Source organism: Drosophila ananassae, chromosome 2R, assembly GCF_017639315.1.
Source record: "Drosophila ananassae strain 14024-0371.13 chromosome 2R, ASM1763931v2, whole genome shotgun sequence".
NCBI lineage: Eukaryota > Metazoa > Arthropoda > Insecta > Diptera > Drosophilidae > Drosophila > Drosophila ananassae.
Genome location: NC_057928.1, coordinates 8,365,864 through 8,384,682, shown reverse-complemented (window position 1 = coordinate 8,384,682; position 18,819 = coordinate 8,365,864). Strand labels below are relative to the sequence as shown.

Here is an 18,819-nt window from a genome sequence, read left to right as displayed (position 1 = left end):
CAGTTTTCAAGCTAGGGGCCAAGTCTGCGGCATGTTATGTAAACCACCAACGACCGACAGCGACGTCAACGTCGACAGTGACAGCGACAGCAACAGCAACAGCGACGCATACGACGACAGCGCAGCCAGCTCGAATCTGCATTGAATTTCGATTTCATTTGGCGTCTGACCTACTTAGCAACCAAAGCCGAACCAGTCAGTAAGCCAGTCAGCCAAGCGGCCAAGCGGCAGCGTCTCTCGCGTCTCCATGACGCAACTGAAGCTGATGTGCTCACCCATACCATACCATGCCACCCAACCAAAAATTACACAGGGAGATACTCTGAGACAGGGAGAAGAGAATCTGAGAGATACACAGAGGGGGCGTTTTGTAATACCATCCAAAACTAGGCCTATCCAATATCTCCATACCATATCATCTTAGAAAACGTATCTATTGAACCAACTGTGAGACTAGTTGCCATTCAAAAATAGAAAATTTAAGATTAACAGGCTGTTTTTTTTACATATTTTATAGTTAAAAATTAATAGAATTAATAGAAAATTAATAATCAACAGTCTGTTTTTTAGATATTTTAAAACATAATGCAGAGTTAAAACATTAATTCTAATTTAATTTTATAATGAAATTCAATTGGAAGACTACCATGACTTTTTAAAATTATTTTTACCTTCAATATCCTTAAAAATACATACCCTAAGAACCAGACTATCTATTTTTTAGTGGCAACTATTATTATCCATTACATATTAAGTTTGAAAAATATATATACTTCTATAAAATCTAATAAAATTAATATTATTTCTCTTCCAAAACCAGGTCGATGACCAAATGAAGCTGCTGCAGCACTCATGGTCGGATATGCTGGTCCTGGATCACCTGCACCATCGCATCCACAACGGCCTGCCGGATGAGACGCAGCTGAACAATGGCCAGGTCTTCAATCTTCTGAGCCTGGGATTGTTGGGAGTTCCCCAGCTGGCCGATTACTTCAACGAGCTGCAGAACAAGCTGCAAGACCTGAAGTTCGATATGGGCGACTATGTCTGCATGAAATTCCTAATCCTCTTGAATCCAGGTAGGTCCATAAAGAGGGATTATCAACAAGGAAAATTATATAATATTTCTCTAACTTTTTGAAGATGTGCGGGGTATTGTTAACCGGAAGACCGTCTCCGATGGACATGATAATGTCCAGGCTGCTATGCTGGATTACACCCTCACATGTTATCCGTCAGTTACTGTAAGTAAACTATTTAATTCTACTTATAAATTATATTAATATTTTCTGTATATTTTTTTTAGGAAAAATTCCGTAGGCTAGTTAATATCCTACCAGAAATCCATGCCATGGCCGCCCGAGGCGAGGAGCACCTGTACACCAAGCACGTCGCCGGCAGTGCACCCACCCAGACCCTGCTCATGGAGATGCTGCACGCCAAGCGCAAGGTGTAGAATCCGGCGGAAGACGGAGAAATGGAATACTTAATCATTTATGAAGTGTAAATAACAGGGGCGAGAGCAGGATGCCCTCCAGAATAGGGAGCAGCCAGAGTATGGAAGTTGAAATGCTATGCGAACGGAGGAGGATAAAATTCTATATAATTTATATGGAAATGCATCATCACTACTACCACCAACACCACCAACTATCACACCTATCTACACACAAAGAAACACACACCACACACCACACTACACACACAACACACACACATTTGTTGAAACAATGTTAATTATTATTACGTTTACGGCTAGGTCTAGTTTATGTTTAACTAATGTTTAATTAATTTGTCTTAAATTAATTCGTGTTTTATTTGTAGTCCCTGATAAAGCAATTTTTAAAACACATTGAACCTAAACGAGAATATAAATGTAGGCGTATGATATGAATAATTCTATAAATAATATGGATGTCAAGGAGGAACCCAACTTTCTTTAGGTGTTACAACAAACAAAACAAACAAACAAAAAAAACAAAAGAAGCATAAGAAATTTTATTTTTATATACCTATATACGATACTTATGGATACAAATCTATATATGTTTTTATGTAAATTGGCGTAATTTTAAAGCGTCCTACAACTTTTTAACTAGTATTTGGTTTAAACTATAGTTTTTCTTTCAAATTTATATTTCGTTTCAACTTGTAGATCGATTCTTGTAATTTTTGCGCCAAGTGTCTTGCATAGTATTTGCGTCAAATCTAACGACAAAAAGGATAAATAAATAAAATTTACAAAGCAAACAAACAAAAAAAACAAAAAACAATTAAGAAAATCCATACAAAGAAATAAAAACAAAGCAAATTTAGGTGTTCATGGTATGAATGTATATGTATATTAATTGTAACTTGTAATTTCATTTTAAGTCTAAGAAAACAATGCAAACAACTACCTACAAAACGATGAAGATGAGCAAGAAATTATATATTAATAACGATCATGTTTAAAACTATATAGTAAATATACTTACACATATATTTAAAATTAGCAGCAAGTTTCAAATGTTTGTAAATTTCAAGAAAAATGTAATTGTTTCAGTGTCAGCAACCCGAATGTGTAAAGCTTGTATTTCAAATACATAATATATTTTGTGCAAAGCAAATTATAAATCAGATTAAAGGTAAATTAAAAAACAGATTCAAAACAAAAACAAACTCTATAAATGTTAGAAACTAAAAGTAACAAATGCTTAGTCAAGAATTTTGGCAATGAGATGGAACAGAATCGAATTCAATTCACTTATATTGTAAAAAAAAATCAAAAATCGAAATAAACAAACCAAATAAAATATATATTTAAAGAAACCGTATTGTGGCAAACACTTTTAATTCGAATATTAAGTTAGCACTCTAGACATTTTTCTCAAAAACTCAGTTACTGTCTTAATATTTCTGTTTTAAATTTAACGTCAACGTTCTTTTCTATTCATTGCCATAATTTTATTTCTAGGCATTGCGCTTAAACAAAAAGTACCTTATAAAATTAAACGAAAATAAAAACTTCAAATGCAGTAAACAGAACGAAATTACCACACACATTTCAAATTTATAGACAGAGCAGAGCCCCCCTGTATAAAACAAAAGTCGTTAAAAGATATATACTATATATATAAAATCGGAGTGGAGCAGAAAATATTTCACAATTGTTATAGAAAGGCAGACGCAAAATTGCAAAAATGGAAATGGAAAAAAAAAATTTAAAGCACGACGACATCTATATGTATAGATAGGTTTGCCTAGGTATATATTATATATTTAGGTTTCTAGTTGGTATGTATAACTTCTATATGTATTATAAAATGTAAAAAAACAACAGTAAACAGAAATATGGGTAAATAATGTAAAAGTTGGCAATGAAAGTTGGCAAGTTAGTTGAGGTTAGGTATAGGAAAGTGGATCAGTTATATTTAAAGATATACAAGTAATGGAAAAAATTGTTGACGTCTAACGTAACGCGGGCGGCATGTTGTTGAAAACAAGTTAATGAAAGCTGAGAAGAAGGGATCGATTTAACACATTTAAATATATTATATATAAATGTATATTCAGGCATGAATGGCGTTAGGTATGTTTATTGTAAAATTGATTACGATGTGAACCTGTTATTGCAAATGAAAAGTGATTTTAAATATTAAGAAATTCTATATATATATACTATAAACCCATAAAAAAATAACAAAAAAAAGGATCTAACAGTTATATATACATTAAATGATTAATATAAATGCAAGCAACACACACACACACATTTTAAGTTTGAAAAACTGTTTAAAAAATGCAAAAAAAAAAAGAAGAAAAAAAATCATTTAACTAGAAACAAAACTACCTAAAACTACAACGCATATTTGATCAATTGATTTAATATGCTTTATTATTATGTTAACATACAATTTCATCTCAGAGATGTTTCAAACATGCAACCAACCAACAACAAAAGCAAAGTGAAATAAAAAGTAATTATAAAAACGAGTAGATCTATTTTTTTTTTTTTTTGGATGTGTGCAGTTTGCTCAAAACTTTATTCGATCTTTCAGCTTACAATCTTGCATTTTATTATTATGGGAAGAAGCATCTCGAGTGGATTAAGACATGTTAAAGTTTTGCGTAAAATCGTACTCAATGGTTGGGATGACGGTCTGAACGAATTTCAGGAAAATTATCAAATATAAATGCACTCCCAGCTGACCGCCGCCCTCCTCCACCGTCTGAATGATCTTCTTCATAATGTCCGCATGTCGACAGGGATGAACCGATGCCATGTTTGGCCCCGGTAGATGCGGATGCGACTCCATGGTGACTGTCTTTTTGGCATGATCTTGCGACACATCCTCGTACATCTGCTCGACGGTCAGGGGCTTGCGCTGCTCATCGTATCCAACCACCCAGAGTCTGGGCGTCTGGTAGTATTTATCGTATGTGATGTGCAGGTCGTAGGTGCGTGTGTGCAGCACTGAGTCGCCGCTAGCCTCGGCTTCGCCTCCACTAGCTCCAGCTCCCGGGCTGACCTTTGCCTCTGGTTCAGCTTTCCGCGTAGTAGTGGCCACGGCAGGGTCAACCAAATCCAGCATGCCGCTCTCCTCGAAGTCGTCCATGTCTATGGCTTCGTCATCATCATCGTCCTCGGCTTCGGCTCCAGCTACTCCCGGGGCCGACTTATCGCTATCCGGAGTGTGCATTTCGTCCTGCGAATAAAAACAGTTGAGAATACTTCTTATTGTGTAGAAAACACGACCCACCTTGGTCTCCTCCATTGTCAGTTCGCAGATTTTGTCCTCCAACTGGGTAGTCCCATCATCATTCAACTGATGGGTCTCCACCCAACCACCGTCACCGGATTCCTCCTCCACCAGGGTCTCCTCGCCCACGTACTCCATTTGTTTGCAACGTCGATAGCATGGCACATTGCGGGTTATCAGGAATTGCTTATCTAAGTGCGGAGAAAATCATTTTTGATCAATTTATTTAATGGTTATTGGCAAATCGCAGTAGTCACCTTTGGGTAAATAAGGTTTCGTTTTGGTTTCATCGCCGGCAGCCCATTGCCAAGTGGGACAATGATGCACCAAGTGATCTCCAGCTGCCACAAACTCCTCCGGGGTGAGAACACCTGTCTCCCGGAATTTGGATTCCTTTGAATATGAAAAAGAAAGTATATGTTGCACTCATTTAATTTTATGGGGGCGACAGTCTGGCGGCGAAAAGCTGATGAATCCAGTTTTATTGCCACCAAGGGGTATGAGAAAGTTTCGGGTTTAGGGGGGAATCAATAATTGTATCATAAAACCCAGCCTGTCTTTACAGAACTAGGGTTGCACTTGCACACACCCTCAACAATCCATTGTTTTAAATATATATATGCCTACAACTGTTGTGTATACGTATAAAAAACTTGATCTAAATGATAATCATAGTTTTTCTTGCGTCGTTGCTGCACTTTCTTCTTTACCTTTAAAACGGGCGTAAGATATTCGGCTACGTTTAGGGCCGTTCCTTTCACGGTGTTCAGAACACTTTGCATCTTACCACCCGCTGAGTATTCAAACTAATCTAAACGCCTAAACTTAGTTAATACCAATTCAGTTGGCTATCAATTGACTTGCACTTCCCAGCTAATTGTTGTTTTTGTTGCTGCCCACAATAACAGTAGTGCGGGCACATTTATGTTATCGATGTGGGTGGTGATATCGATAGTTTGAATTGAAATTATACTGAAACAGTTTTTGGTATATTTTCCATCTTTGGTCTCACTGGTCAATAACGCGCACATTGTTTTTAACGTTTCAGCGCTGCGAAATGGAAGAAAAGGTTCAACCGAAATTCCTGCTTCCACCGCCAAAGTTTGACAAGCCTAATGGACCCAGCCAGGCCAACACACACTTCCTTACCCCCTGTGGGATGACCCTGCTGCCAAGGGCCAAGCAACCGCCGCCCATGTATGGCGCACGAGGAGCAACAGTTCCTGCCAAGTTTCTACCCAAGGAACAGGTAAGTTTCTTAAAAAAATAACCATATTATTTGCTAATAGTATGTTTATTTTCATCATTATAGAATGTTCCATCTCCTGTGCCTGAAACTCCTCCAATTTACGATTGTCCCCCTGTTCCCGAGCACTGTTATACCTGTGGCATGCAACTGGCCAACTCGCAGGATATGAAGCGGCATCTGGAGCAACATGAGGAATGTCCTGCCGAGGATTGCGACTTTGCAGCTCTTCACAATATCTTGGAAAGGCATATAGAAGCTAATCACATCACGGGTGCCTACAAAAAGGTGAAGAAAGTGTGGACAGCAGAGGACTTGGCTGCATGGAGGGCAGAACGGAGAAAGAAGTAAGTAATTGATGCTTTTCTCGTCTGAGAATTCTAATTGATTGTTTTCCCATTGCAGATATCCAACAGCAGCTAATGTAGAACTTGCCCGATTGGCGAAAGAGCAGCGGATAAAACGCGGAGAGCGCTTGGAGGCTTCCAAATCTAGATTTGGCAGACGGGAAGATCGAGAGAGGAGTCGATGGGGCCAAAATAAACAGGCTTCCAAAGCCAAGAGCAGACAAAGAAGAAAGGACCACACTCATGAAAGGAAAAAGAGTCAAAGCTCTACCAAAACAGTTGCTGAAAAAAAGGAACAAAGACCTGTTTCAGAAAACCAAGCATCTCAACCTCAAGCTAAACAAGACGAAGAGGACACAAGCTCCTCCGAACTAAAAAAATTTCAAGGAACTGGTCACATGTCAGACTATAAACACTTTAAAGATAAGGCCAAGAAAGAGGACAATGCTATATTCGGTTTAGTGGGCATGTATGGCTCCGAAAGTGATGAAGAAACCGAATCTGACTCAGAGGACAGTGAAGAACAAAAAGAAGATGAAGTTCCAATGGCTGAAGAAGTTAGTGATAAAAGACAAACTGATGATAGTTCACACTCTTCCACTAATGTTAATATTAGTGAAAATATTGACAATAATCCAACAGAAGATAAATCCTCTGCTGTGGAAAGAGCTTCCTCTTCCAACGAAGCCCCCGAAGAAGAACCCATTCAGAGAATCACAGAGACTCCGACAGACCCTATTATTGGTATCAGTGAAAATTTCGACAATAAACTTATAGAAGAAAAACCCTCTGCTGTGGAAAAAGGCTCCTCTTCAGATGAAGCATCCGGAGAAGAACCCATTCAGAGAATCACAGAGGCTACGACAGGCACTGTTCAGCCTGAACCAGGAAATGCTGAATTATCTGATGAAGCACCTGCCGAAGAACCAATTCAACGAGTAACTGAAAGTATAAATGAAACGTTGGAGCCATCAACATCAAGTGAAGCAACGAAACCTAAACAACCAGAAAAGCGGCCAGCGCCCAAACGCTTCTACGGCTTAAACTACAAAAGAGCTCGTAGGACGACACCACAAAATACTATGCTGTCCAAGCTTTTGGCAAAGGATATAATACACGAAAGGAATGTTCTGCTGCAGTGCGTGCGTCATGTTTGCCAAAGTAACTTCTTTGGCATTGGTCAGCCTCCAAAGGAGCCTCCAGCCTGTGATAACTAGGCATCCCATATCTTGAATTATTAAAAATACAGTACAAATTTATTTCCCTGAGTTGTTTTTTTGTGAATCCATTTGACAAAGTCCTTCAAAACGGGATTCGATCATTAAAGAGACTTATCTTTAGAGATTAAGCAAGTAATCCGCTTCACAAATCTCAGTTCATATAAAAAAAATCATTTAATAGGGGGTTTTAGGTTTTAAACTATAATCTTACGCCTATAGTCTTATCTTTAATCTTAAACTGCATCCCCTGATTAGTTCGTTGACATGGAGTTGTCGCCTCCCATGGGATGGTCTCCTCCACCGGCAGCTCCTACCCCGCCACTGCTCCCACTCGATTGCTGCTGTTGTGCCGCCTGTTGCTGCTGTTGTTGTTGCTGCTGCTGCTGTTGCTGTTGTTGCTGCTGCTGCTGAGCGGCGGCGTGCTCCTGCTGGCGTTTCTGTTGTTGACGGGCGGCATGCGAGTGCTTCGCCTTGGTCTCCTCCAATTCCCGAACCCGGGATCTGGCATGTTGAATGCGATGCCAGGCCATTTGCAGCACCTTTGCTGAAGCATATCCAGATCCTTCGTGCGGTTGTCCGGTGGACACCTGGGTTAGGTAGTTGATTTGCTCGGAGAGTTTAGACTCCACACTCGAGAGACTCTTGAGGAATTGTTGCGATTGAGTTTCGGCATTTTTTTGCGAAGATTTTTCCTTCCCCAACTCTTGCAATGCTTGGCCTGAGAATTTTACCGATTTTTAGCTAAATAACTTTGTGGTTTTTCGATTCTCTTACCTGCACTCTGCATACACAATATTATCTCCTTTTCAATCTCATCCAGAGCGTGAATTTTGTCCAGGGGATTCATGTTTAGCAGAAATTAAACAATAAACAAAATTTGTCGGCAAAATTTAGCAAAAGAAAAGTGTTACCAGAAAACTGTAGGTTTCGATAACTGCCATAAAAAATACTAAAAAATTTTATCATCGATAAATACTATATGATCAACCCGCGAAATTTAAATATTTAGTGTATATTCTTTAAATTAAGGTTTGTATTTAAAATGATTTATTTTGTTTTTATAATATTTATATGTTACAGTTCATTAGCTTCTTTTGCCGCCCACACCAATCCATTCGTACTTAAAGTAATCCTTCGGCAAAGGCAAGCAGTTTTCATGCAATTCGATGGCATCCTTGTCCATGTGCCATACCATGAATCCACGTCCACAGTCGATTTGTTTATGGAGGGCGAAGTGAACTCGATCCACGAAATGGGACTGACACTGGCGGCATTCGGTCACCCGATCCTTGCTGTCGATCCGCAGGAATTTTCGGATATTGTGGACTTCTTGCAGGCCAAGGAAACTTCCAATAACATCAGTTTGCACTACAAACGTTGGCGTGTGCTCCACATCCTCGCCGCGAAGTAAATAAGGAACTGCGTATAATTCTTTGGAAGTGGGGCAGACCCGAAAACTGTATAGATTTAGTTGCAGATTTTGAGGAATTTCTCTTCCTTTCTCTGGATGCTTTAAATAATTTTCAGCAATCAAAGCCAGTTCTGCATTGGAGGTTTTGCTACCACCTGCTGCGTTTTTAACCCGATATTGCAAAGGCAATTTGCAGTTGGAGTTTAAGGAGAGGCAGTGTCTTCGGACAGTCAGCTTCATCCTTCGAATGACACATGCCTCCAACGGGACTCTTTGGTGCAATAGCACATAGTTGCTAATCTTCTCCAGCAGCATGGAAAATATCATGTCCACTGCCTCTCCGATATCGAGATGGTTTTCAATACTCAAGGGACTACTTTCGTAGTACATGCGTTCTTTTTTCACATCGACATAGAAGCCAACGGTGGCGTCAAGTTTTTCGGTTCCAAAACTTAGAAATCTCAGCAGCTGCGGCACTGCATCCATCCCAGCATTCAAAAGAAAGTCATTTGTCCTGGCCGGTAGACTGCTATCGCACAGGATAAATGTCTCAATGTGCTGATCATCGATTGTTTTCAGGATCGCCTTCTCTTCCTGGCCCAGCTGGATACTGTTGGGATCCTTGACCCAGTGATGACTGTACGGTTCGTTGGATGGCACTCGACTTTCGCAGGAAGGACAATCAGCTCTCCTTGATCCATTGACAAAACGTTGGTGGCGAAAAATTCGCGTGTTTTCTTCAATGTCAAAAATAAAACGTGACTCTATGCGACGAGACATGATCCTGAACTAACTAAAGGATGAAGGATATATCTCTGTTATATATACACGGTGGCATCAATTGTAGGAAGGATTAGGTAAAGCCTGGCAAGGTGTTTCTTTTATCAGGTATATGATTATTTAACCGCTTTTAGTCCAATCAGGTAACAACTTTGGCCAACAGGTAGATTGGTTTTCCATAAGAAAAGTGTATACTAGGAAATACTAGGTGTATAATAGGAAATGTCAAAAGATATTCAACGGGACATATTCGTTTGGGTAATTCCATATTTTCAACATACCTTATAACTTATAAGTTATAAGCATATCAAACAAGTACCTTAAACATATACATATATTGATGTTTATGTATTTAAATATTTGAAATATTCTGAAACACTTTTCATACAATCTATAGAACTATATTAATTTAAGACACTCAAAAAGTTTGTGGGCTACATTACATATTTTTGAAAATTCCAACTTCAGGCAACTTTCATTCATTTTTTGGATTTGACTTTCATTTAAAGTAGATCTCTTTCGGATCTCGTTGTAATTTAACTTTCCCTTATCCAGAAAACCAAACTCCTCCAGTAAACAGTCCTCAAGGCAATCAATATAAAGTTTATCAGTACGATTCTGGACTTTTAGACGGCTTGACACCTTTTTATTGCAGTTTTCCATATTTTTGTCGGTATTCTCATCAGGATAGAAGCTCTGGAAACAATTTAGTTATCAAAATTCAATATAGTTACTAAGATTTAAGTTTACCAAAGTTAATGGAAGGGCAACAGTAAAAATTAACAATAATAGAGCCTTCATTTCGATACTTTTTAAATGGAATGAATTTAGATCTAATAGAAGATGCCTTTTATAATAATACACGCCTTTACTATTTAATACATTCGTTCTGTATAATTACCACATCATTTTAATGTTCTGGGATTGTTCATTTTTCGGTTAGAAAGTTAAAATGATGATAAACTACACTTTCAATAGTAAAATAATTATTTGTCTGGACGCATTCTAGAATTTAACATTTTCCTTCAATGTTAGAATATCCTCTTCCATAAAAGGGAAATGTTAGTTGCCATGGGAAATACGCCATAAAATGTTGCGATGTTCTTATAATAACTGGGACTTTTTGAAATGCCACTAAATTCTCTTGTGTTTAACAGCAACATGTCTTTTAAAGGATATTACCATTCTTCCTTCTGTATAAAATTTCCCCACTTTACTTTCAACCCTTATTTTAACATACTATTTCCCCTGCAACTCAAACACGTCCTGTCTAGTGGCAGGACATTGAATGGCACCTGGTTCGTTGACTAAGGTCCTTAAAATGTGTTCCCAGTTCGTAGCATATCCTTTCGATTTCGATTTCTGTCCGGTTAGGTTCGTTTCGGTTACGGTTACGGGTCCCTGGCCGACAAAGGACAAAGTGAGCGATGAAGTGGCGGCGGCAAAGGCGGCGGGCTTATTCCTGTGGTGGCCCGTTTGGCTGATGGCTGTTGGCTGTTGCTTTATGGCTTCTTTAGTAGTTCAAGCATATTTAAGGCGTTTCGTGCGTCCTTCACACGCACACAGGATACTATTTATACATATGCATACGTACCATACATACAGGCCTTACTATATGTTCTTTCACAGAAATTTTGTATTTTTCTGTCGCTGAGAAACCTCACGTGTCCCTCACAGCTCACGAGTATGTGGGTGAACTACAAATAAATATAAACGAAAAAAAAAAATAGAGCAAAAAAGGAAATAGGAACAAAAAAAAAACCAGACGGTATAAGTAAAGGAAAACTGCTGCCTGGCATCTTTTTACGTTTTTCGGTTGATGATTTTTCCTTTGCCGGGAAATTATGAGAGCTCGTCTTCGTCCATTTTCTGTTACTTTTCGGCTTTACCTTCATTTTCCTATTTTTTGTTGTGTATTTTTATTATTATTATTTTTTTTTTTTGGTATCTCTGGCCTCCTGACGCCTGTTTCTTTTCTATTTTGTTTTTGCTTTTATTTTCACTCGTTTTTGTTTTTGTCTGATTAAAAGTAAAGTTTTTTCGCGGGCATTTTCCTTCTGGAACGGTCGGCCGCTTTATTCTATTTTAATTCTGTCCTAAAGGGGATAACAACCTGAATTTTCGGCTATACTTTTTGCCTTCTTGTATCAACCCTAGGGCGGTTTTCTTGAAGTGGACAGTACTACATTTTAAGGACCTTAGAAGGCTAAGTAGGCTAAATTTCTCTTTAATTTTGGGATAATCATCAAAAGGAGAGTTTCCATGAATAAACAATTTATAATTTTGTCTTTTTCATACAAATTTCAGTTTCTTTTCTTATATTTTCTTTATTTTTTTATACAGGTTTTATCCCAAAAATAATAAATACCACAAAAATAGGTACAATTTAGTTACAGACTACCGAACACAAAAAAATAAACAAGAAGGTCAAAGTCGAAAGGCGAAGTGGTAAGCTTCTCGGCTTATTCATTATTGTGTTTGTGTATATTACTTGTTGGACTTTCAGCTTCCAGGACCGCTCCTCGCCTTAACCTTGCTTTTACCTGGTAATTAACACTTTGTCAAGCTCATAAATCTTTAAACATTGATTTTTAATGGTGGCATTTTAACGCTTCGTCGAGCAGTGGAATCAGAATGCCACCCAGGACACCCTGCCACCCAGGATACGTGCAAACTGCCGGATAGGGGGCATCCGCAGGAGCTCGGAACCCCTGGGAAAATTAATAAATTATTGAGGGGCCAGGTTGGGGGGACTACTGAGGTGCGCACGTGATTGCTGGCTTCTTTTTTTTTTAGATCCTTTCAGGATGGTGGTGAAAAAAATACATTTGCTGAATGAAATTCAATTCCATAAAAGTAGTGTATATAACATAACATTTTTGAAAGGATTTATGTGAAATAAAATATTATTATATAAATAATACAATTTCAGTAAGCTAAGAATTTTCCCTAGAGTCTTCTATTAAAAGCTTTCAAATCATATTATTTCAATTCTATTTAAATAATATGGCTAGATATGTTTAATCATTCAAAAGTAGATTGAATAAGAAAACTCATTTGATTTTGTTGATTGAAATTGAATGAAATCTGTATTTATCTTAAATAAATATCCTTTTGAAAATATATGTTTGCATTGCAATCTTTTAGCAGTTTCTCTTTGAAGATTTTTGTATTAAATGCATTAAGTGTTGTTTCCACAAAATAAAGAGCATAACCCAACCAGCAAGTCCGCTTGAAATCTATATATAAGGACAGCAGCTCACAAATAAATGTTGAGCTTGGCATTGCGTGTGGGAGTGTGTGTATGTGGGTGACTGTGACGGGGTGTGTGTGTCAACGAATTATGTCCCCCAGATGTCAGTGCAATACAAGCGAGAAACATGACAATTCCGCCTGCGACCGCCCACCATAAAATCCAAAGCAGCCAGAGAAAGCCATAGCAGTTTGTGATGCACTGGAAACTATCCATAAGTATTCATGCATTTATGCGGGCGGGGAACCACCCATCTAAGTCCCAAGCCCCTAAAAATTCCCAGGACCTCGTCCGCTCCCAAGCTGCCGCTACCACAAGCCAGATCCTCCTTAGTGAAAAGCTCATGTGTGTCTGTTTCTTTTCTTTCTTAAATCTCTGCGGCAGCTGCCAGTGATGATGGTGTTTTCTCTTCCTTCCATTCATTTATTCATGTTCACACTTTTATTTACTTTATTAAAAAAAAAAAACACAGAGAATTGATGGAGTTTAATATTTAAAAGAGGGATTTCGCCAGAAACACAAATATTTGTAGAAAGTTTTCCAAAGAAATTTTTGTTTTTAATTTAAGTTTAGAACTCACACTGGAAGTACAAGGAAGTACTGCAAGAAATGTAATTATTCATTTCTATAACAATACAAAAATGTAAATTACAAAAACATATAAAATAAAATAAATATATTTATTAAATATATTAAACCATATTTAAAACCATTTCTGAATAAATTTATGACATCACTGGTGGCTACTGTGTTTTGTGAGTGGGCTGAAGGCGTAGCTAGGTGGGTGTGGCCGCATGTGTTCTATTTGTCAACTGTGTGGGGGTGTGGAGAAACGGAGGATACTGCAGGATACCCGATGCTGGACGTGGCAGTCAAAAGGCCAGAGGAGAAAAGCCGCTTCTCTGCGGATTTTGCTCCTGATTCTGGCACATCAGCAGCTTGATTATTATGCAAATACATACAAAATATGAATTATGTTAATGCCAAGAGTACACACCGCCCATTCTTAGCCAGGCTTGCACTTCTTGAAACGTTTTGCGAGCTTTCTCGGCTAAAACGAAAAACTCCTTTTCCTTTTCGGGGGATTACCCGCTCAAAAATTGTTGGCTCGTGTGAAAGTTTTGTTTTTTGCCCGACTTGTTAAACAATATTATTGAACTTGGTGGCGTAGAGCTCAAGAAGGCTTATGAGTTTGCTAGATGAGGCTTCCGGCGGATTTGGCGGGAAAACAATCTCAGTTCAAGTGGCTTGCCGGAGGCGCTACCAACTTCAGAAACTTCGGTGCGGTCGGCTAGCCACGTTTGTTTAAGTTTTCAATATATTGTTGGCTTTAAGATTATTTCAGTTATTCAGATATCTTATCCTAAAAACATAGCCTTTAATAAATTCAATTAAAATACCTTTCCTGTTAGGCACAATTTGTTTGTAAAATCTCCTTAGGATGTAATTTTCAATTGAATTGAAGACCCAAATAATTTGCTTTTATAATTGCTTATCTGTGCATTAAGATTTGCATTTCCATTACATTAATTATATAATTGGACTGGTAAACATTACTATGCCACCTCATCCCTTTATCCCCGTCACCCTCCGAAATAGCCCATTAAACCATTTAATAATTCCTCAATTGGGTCGAATCTCTTCAATCAAATGAATTGAGCAACATTGTGGCTATTGGGGTCTGAATATTGGGTTTATTGTCATTGTGAGTCGAGCAAAATTGCTTCCCATAGGTCGTATCCTTTTGAGCACTTGGCAAACCCCATCAATCTTCGATGATAAAGGCATATAGCAAGAGGCGAAATGTAATAATTTAAGGATATCCAAATGCAATCGCATCTCTTTGCTTCTCTATCAGTGCACAGTGAGAAAAATTTAAAGTTTAGGAGAAGAAATGAAGAGACTTTAGGATCAGGTTTAAAAATAAAACCTTTGTGGGAAAGATATATGTTTTATGGTTTTAAAAGTGAGGTTTATGGCTACTAGTTTAGAATATACATAGCTTAGTAAACATAGCTTAGTTTAGAAAATCCTTATTGATTTTAAATTCTCTCTGTGTAACTGAGTCTCTTTTCTTTCCCTTTTCAGGCCACAGAATGGCATCCTATAAGGCGATAAATGCAGCTGAGGCTGGAACAGAGGCTGCAGCCATAGGAAACAATACTTTTATGCCCGACTTAGATGTAGGGGGTACTGCCGGCCCGTAATAAATTGTTTTTGCATAAAATTTCTAAGAATAATGCCTGACAGGTGAGGCCAGGTCCACAAAGAGAGGGACGAGAGGTAGGGAATCTGGGTATAGAGCTGGAGAGAAATGCATATAAAAATTGTTCACCTTTGCCACGATTGCATATTTATCATTTCGAGATGCCAGAAGGCAGTATTGGGTGGCAGGTTGAAATTCAGCAGGACGGCCTGTGCCACTTACACACACACTTGCACACCCATGCGTTTGGATTGTCAACACTTTGAACTGTTGCAACGAAGCTTCCACTTCCCCCCAGAGCCAGCTATTCAGGCCAAAGGAATTGCTAATGCATTCAACAGTGGCATCAACATCTTCATCTCAGGGTCTCAGCTATACCTTCCTCAAACACACATATATAAATTTATATTGTAGTGTGGAATATGCAGATCCCTGACGAAATCAATGCTCTCTGTTCTGGTTGTTGGAATTTTCCGCAATCATCCATTTGGCCCTCGTTATTGTTTAATGCGCTTATAGAAGTGGGCTGGTCTGATCCTGAAAGAGTGTTCGGTAAACTAAAAACTATCAGATTAAATCTCATTTTAGTTCTTTCTGTTTCTGTTTCAAAAATAGTTTTAGTATTTATTTATAATTTTTTAAGTAATTACCTATCAGGAGTTAAGCAAAGATGTAAAATTTATTGAAGGCCTTAAAAAGTAAGCGAGTAGGGCATCAAAAACTGACAGAAAGAGTATCTCTAGTTCACAGGGCTTCTATTTACTCTCACTGTTGTCATGGAAAAGGACAAACCATGCTTGATAAAACAATTGCAATTTATTTACACATGCATTCTGCATTCTGTATTCCCCATCCCTTTTCCTAGCCCCTTCCCAACCTTGCCACATCCTTTGCCACTTGTAGTCTTAATAGTTTATTATGTGATATTATTATTATTATTTTGCCGTGCGTTTGCATAAGGGTGTATATTATCGATGAAATTGGGCTGCCAAAGGGCTTTTGTTGCCACTATTGTTTTGCCAGTTTGTGTCCGAAATTATAATTGCGACTGTGATGATTTAACAACGACAATAGACAATGCCCATTACTTGCCACACGATCCTTTGAGTGGCATTCATGCTAAAGCATTGTGGCATTACACTTGTATCTTGTAATGTTCAATTTCCACAGGCTTAAATATTTGTGGATGTTGCACAATCTTAATCGTTTCGGTCAGAGGCATGAATTTCAAAAGCATCATGTATTAGTTTGGGAAATCAGCAATTAAATGAAAGGAGAGTTAAGCCCAAAAAAGCATGCTATACTTAATGAATTCATGTTTCCTTGATTAAATATTTTGTAAGAATGCGGCGATTTGTTTTCTGGTTAACTATTTCACATCAGTAAAAAGTATATGTTATGTATATGTTATCCCGACTAAGTTTTCTAAATCACTTTTCTAGGAAACCTATGGGTCGTATGCTTGATATTTAAAGTTAATTTATATTAAGATTCATACGTTTTATATATTTTATTTACATATCATACAACTTAAGTAAATAAGAAAGCCAATTTATTTTTAACTTACGGTTCAAAGATTACTTGAAATTCAAAGAAGGAAATCAAATGAAAAAAGCTACAAATAAACGAAATTCCCAAGGTAATCCAACAGAAGTCTAGAATATCCCACAAAGTGTTCAATAAAAATTTTATAAATTGCTTTCAATTGAAATTACCACGTAACATCACATCGTTGCACCAACCATCGCATATGCAGCTACCGAACTAGCCAGCTTGCCACATCTTGGCTGGATGGACCTGTTGATTCCACTTTCGGGAGCTGCATTGGCTGCTCCCCATTTTGTGCCACGTACACGTTCAATACTTACCCCGCCCACTCTTCATACCGAAATCGAAATCCACATGCATTTCAATGGCTTCTAATATGAGTTCAATACTGGCACAATTTGCTTTTTGGAGAGGTGGTGTGGGAAATTCGTAGTTTTTCCGTCCGCCCAACTCGTATCTAATGTTTTGTGGGGCTGCTGCTGCTTTTCCGCATGCAATTTTACGGGCATCTAAGCAGCGGTAACAAATTTCCGCAGTCCGTCCGCATCGATCCCCGAAAATCCCCTCTAACATTTTCATTTTACATTTCGAAATTGATTTGGTCAGCAGTTTGTTGCAATTTCAATGTACATTTATATATATTGGTACTACATATAATTCTTGCCAAAAAAAAGGATAAAAGGAAATCGGGCAAGTTTAGCCATTGGTTGTGGCTTATCTCTGGCTATAAACTTAATTACTATAGTATATCCAATAAAATGTATTACTTAATTAGTTTTGGTTTGAAATATAAAATTAAATCTAATTTACAAAATAGTCTGCAGAAAAAATAACATAAAATATATTACAAAAATATAGTAGTATCTAAAAATTAATAAAATAATAAGTAACAATCCCTTTGTACACAACTTATTGCAAATAAAGTTACAACACGCAAGCAAGAAATCACTGAATGCAGTCAGGAAATGATGGCAATTATTTGCATTTTATATCTCAATAAATTCAGCAATTTAAATAGCAAGAAACGTTTAAGCTGGCGTTTGCACTTCTCCTATTTATTTTGAAATAGTGGCAGAAATGTTAATCCCATAAGAAATCGTTCGGCGACATGTTGGAATTCCTAAAATCTAAAGTTTAAGTGGTTGGGTGAGCAGTTTCCTTCCATCCCCCAGCTGCGATTTCCTCGGCTTTGAGGAAAATCGTATGAAATAGTTTCCGTCTTCAACATGCAAATTCAGTTTTGTCATTTTTTTTATTTGCAAAAAACATGGCAATAATTTTGTGCTTAGCATTCATTTGTTGTTGTCGGTGCAAAAAATTTTGCAAAGCATTTTTGGTTCAAAAACGGGGGGTTTGAATAGTTTCTATAAAAGGAATTATTTAAATAAATTGTAAGAACATTAAATGTACATTTTTTGATACTTTTAATGTACGATTTAAAATAAAATCTATTTAAATTTTTATTTGTTAAACTTTTTTGAATCCTACCCTCGCAAAATTTTATTTTCAAAGAAACAAATTCGAATTTACTTATTTTTCTCAACGCATTTCAATTGTGCAGCATGTGTTTGGCATTTAGTTGCGTTTCCATTTCTGCCCGAGTGTATAACAACCCAGTTTTGTGTTGCTGGGCAATCGTGCGATATAAATGGAGTTATTTCTCTATTTGTGCACTGCAGGTGTATGCATATATATATCGGGAATACGTATATACATCCATCATATAAACAATTTGCCATTCGGCGCTCACAGTCCCGTCAGTGTAGTTTTGGTTTGCATTCGCGACGACAGTTTGGTTATCCTTATTCTGGGCCAGTTTGCCGATGGGCTGCAACATCGATAACCGGCTGAAAGGACTCTCCACTCCCATTTGGCCCATAAGCATACCTGCCCCCACAATCAATAAACAAATAAATCTGCGCCCTCGTTCTATGCAAAATAGCTAGGACAATGGAATAGTGAAAAAAATGGAAATGATCCTAAACTGAAGAATTTGGTATGCTAGGGATATAAACTTAAAAATGTTTATAAAATTTTATAAATGTATTTAGCTGAAGGGTTTAGGT

The 18,819-nt window shown here is 37.7% G+C and overlaps 6 protein-coding genes and 1 long non-coding RNA gene across 7 annotated transcripts in view; 3 read left to right on the top strand and 4 right to left on the bottom strand.

The window, feature by feature from the left end:
- LOC6493673 (nuclear hormone receptor FTZ-F1) overlaps positions 1-3,975 on the top strand; it is a 43,162-nt gene extending 39,187 nt beyond the window's left edge. Inside the window, exons 8-10 of the mRNA XM_001958169.4 lie at positions 821-1,079; positions 1,144-1,244; positions 1,307-3,975. Coding sequence (XP_001958205.1) covers positions 821-1,079; positions 1,144-1,244; positions 1,307-1,456 — 510 coding nt within the window. The 3' untranslated portion in view covers positions 1,457-3,975. The remainder of the gene's footprint in view (positions 1-820; positions 1,080-1,143; positions 1,245-1,306) is intronic.
- Positions 3,976-3,982: 7 nt separating this feature from the next.
- LOC6506281 (ubiquitin-like-conjugating enzyme ATG3) lies at positions 3,983-5,668 on the bottom strand. The gene is made up of 4 exons (XM_001958170.4): positions 5,453-5,668; positions 5,000-5,135; positions 4,743-4,933; positions 3,983-4,688 (listed from the first exon to the last, which is right to left on the bottom strand). Exons 1-4 carry the CDS (start codon positions 5,522-5,524, stop codon positions 4,089-4,091), a joined length of 999 nt encoding a protein of 332 aa, XP_001958206.1. The 5' UTR covers positions 5,525-5,668; the 3' UTR covers positions 3,983-4,088.
- A 66-nt stretch (positions 5,669-5,734) lies between these two features.
- LOC6493674 (nuclear fragile X mental retardation-interacting protein 1) lies at positions 5,735-7,594 on the top strand. Its single transcript, XM_001958171.4, has 3 exons — positions 5,735-5,991; positions 6,055-6,335; positions 6,394-7,594. Exons 1-3 carry the CDS (start codon positions 5,800-5,802, stop codon positions 7,550-7,552), a joined length of 1,632 nt encoding a protein of 543 aa, XP_001958207.2. The 5' UTR covers positions 5,735-5,799; the 3' UTR covers positions 7,553-7,594.
- Positions 7,595-7,706: 112 nt separating this feature from the next.
- LOC6506280 (mediator of RNA polymerase II transcription subunit 11) lies at positions 7,707-8,487 on the bottom strand. Its single transcript, XM_001958172.4, has 2 exons — positions 8,330-8,487; positions 7,707-8,273 (listed from the first exon to the last, which is right to left on the bottom strand). The coding sequence occupies exons 1-2, from the start codon at positions 8,400-8,402 to the stop codon at positions 7,807-7,809; spliced, it is 540 nt and encodes a 179-aa protein (XP_001958208.1). The 5' UTR covers positions 8,403-8,487; the 3' UTR covers positions 7,707-7,806.
- Positions 8,488-8,615: 128 nt separating this feature from the next.
- LOC6506279 (protein terminus) lies at positions 8,616-9,756 on the bottom strand. The gene has a single exon (XM_001958173.2). The coding sequence runs from the start codon at positions 9,744-9,746 to the stop codon at positions 8,640-8,642; it is 1,107 nt and encodes a 368-aa protein (XP_001958209.1). The 5' UTR covers positions 9,747-9,756; the 3' UTR covers positions 8,616-8,639.
- Positions 9,757-10,075: 319 nt separating this feature from the next.
- LOC116655796 lies at positions 10,076-10,563 on the bottom strand. The gene is made up of 2 exons (XM_032454135.2): positions 10,497-10,563; positions 10,076-10,442 (listed from the first exon to the last, which is right to left on the bottom strand). Exons 1-2 carry the CDS (start codon positions 10,545-10,547, stop codon positions 10,146-10,148), a joined length of 348 nt encoding a protein of 115 aa, XP_032310026.1. The 5' UTR covers positions 10,548-10,563; the 3' UTR covers positions 10,076-10,145.
- Positions 10,564-12,095: 1,532 nt separating this feature from the next.
- Positions 12,096-12,717, top strand: LOC26515606. The gene is made up of 3 exons (XR_001408933.3): positions 12,096-12,194; positions 12,253-12,292; positions 12,371-12,717. It is a non-coding gene; the product is annotated as an uncharacterized LOC26515606 (long non-coding RNA).
- Positions 12,718-18,819: the final 6,102 nt, after the last annotated feature.

Coding starts and splice junctions, on each gene's coding strand:
- LOC6506281 (XM_001958170.4), bottom strand. CDS start 5,524: ATGCAAAGTGTTCTGAACACCGTGAAAGGAACGGCCCTAAACGTAGCC. Junction 4,934..4,999: donor GAAACCTTATTTACCCAAAG/GTGACTACTGCG, acceptor CTCCGCACTTAG/ATAAGCAATTCCTGATAACC. Junction 4,689..4,742: donor TGACAATGGAGGAGACCAAG/GTGGGTCGTGTT, acceptor TTTTATTCGCAG/GACGAAATGCACACTCCGGA.
- LOC6506280 (XM_001958172.4), bottom strand. CDS start 8,402: ATGAATCCCCTGGACAAAATTCACGCTCTGGATGAGATTGAAAAGGAG. Junction 8,274..8,329: donor ATTGTGTATGCAGAGTGCAG/GTAAGAGAATCG, acceptor TAAAATTCTCAG/GCCAAGCATTGCAAGAGTTG.
- LOC116655796 (XM_032454135.2), bottom strand. CDS start 10,547: ATGAAGGCTCTATTATTGTTAATTTTTACTGTTGCCCTTCCATTAACT. Junction 10,443..10,496: donor TTGCCCTTCCATTAACTTTG/GTAAACTTAAAT, acceptor AATTGTTTCCAG/AGCTTCTATCCTGATGAGAA.
- LOC6506279 (XM_001958173.2), bottom strand. CDS start 9,746: ATGTCTCGTCGCATAGAGTCACGTTTTATTTTTGACATTGAAGAAAAC.
- LOC6493674 (XM_001958171.4), top strand. CDS start 5,800: ATGGAAGAAAAGGTTCAACCGAAATTCCTGCTTCCACCGCCAAAGTTT. Junction 5,992..6,054: donor AGTTTCTACCCAAGGAACAG/GTAAGTTTCTTA, acceptor TCATCATTATAG/AATGTTCCATCTCCTGTGCC. Junction 6,336..6,393: donor AGGGCAGAACGGAGAAAGAA/GTAAGTAATTGA, acceptor TTCCCATTGCAG/ATATCCAACAGCAGCTAATG.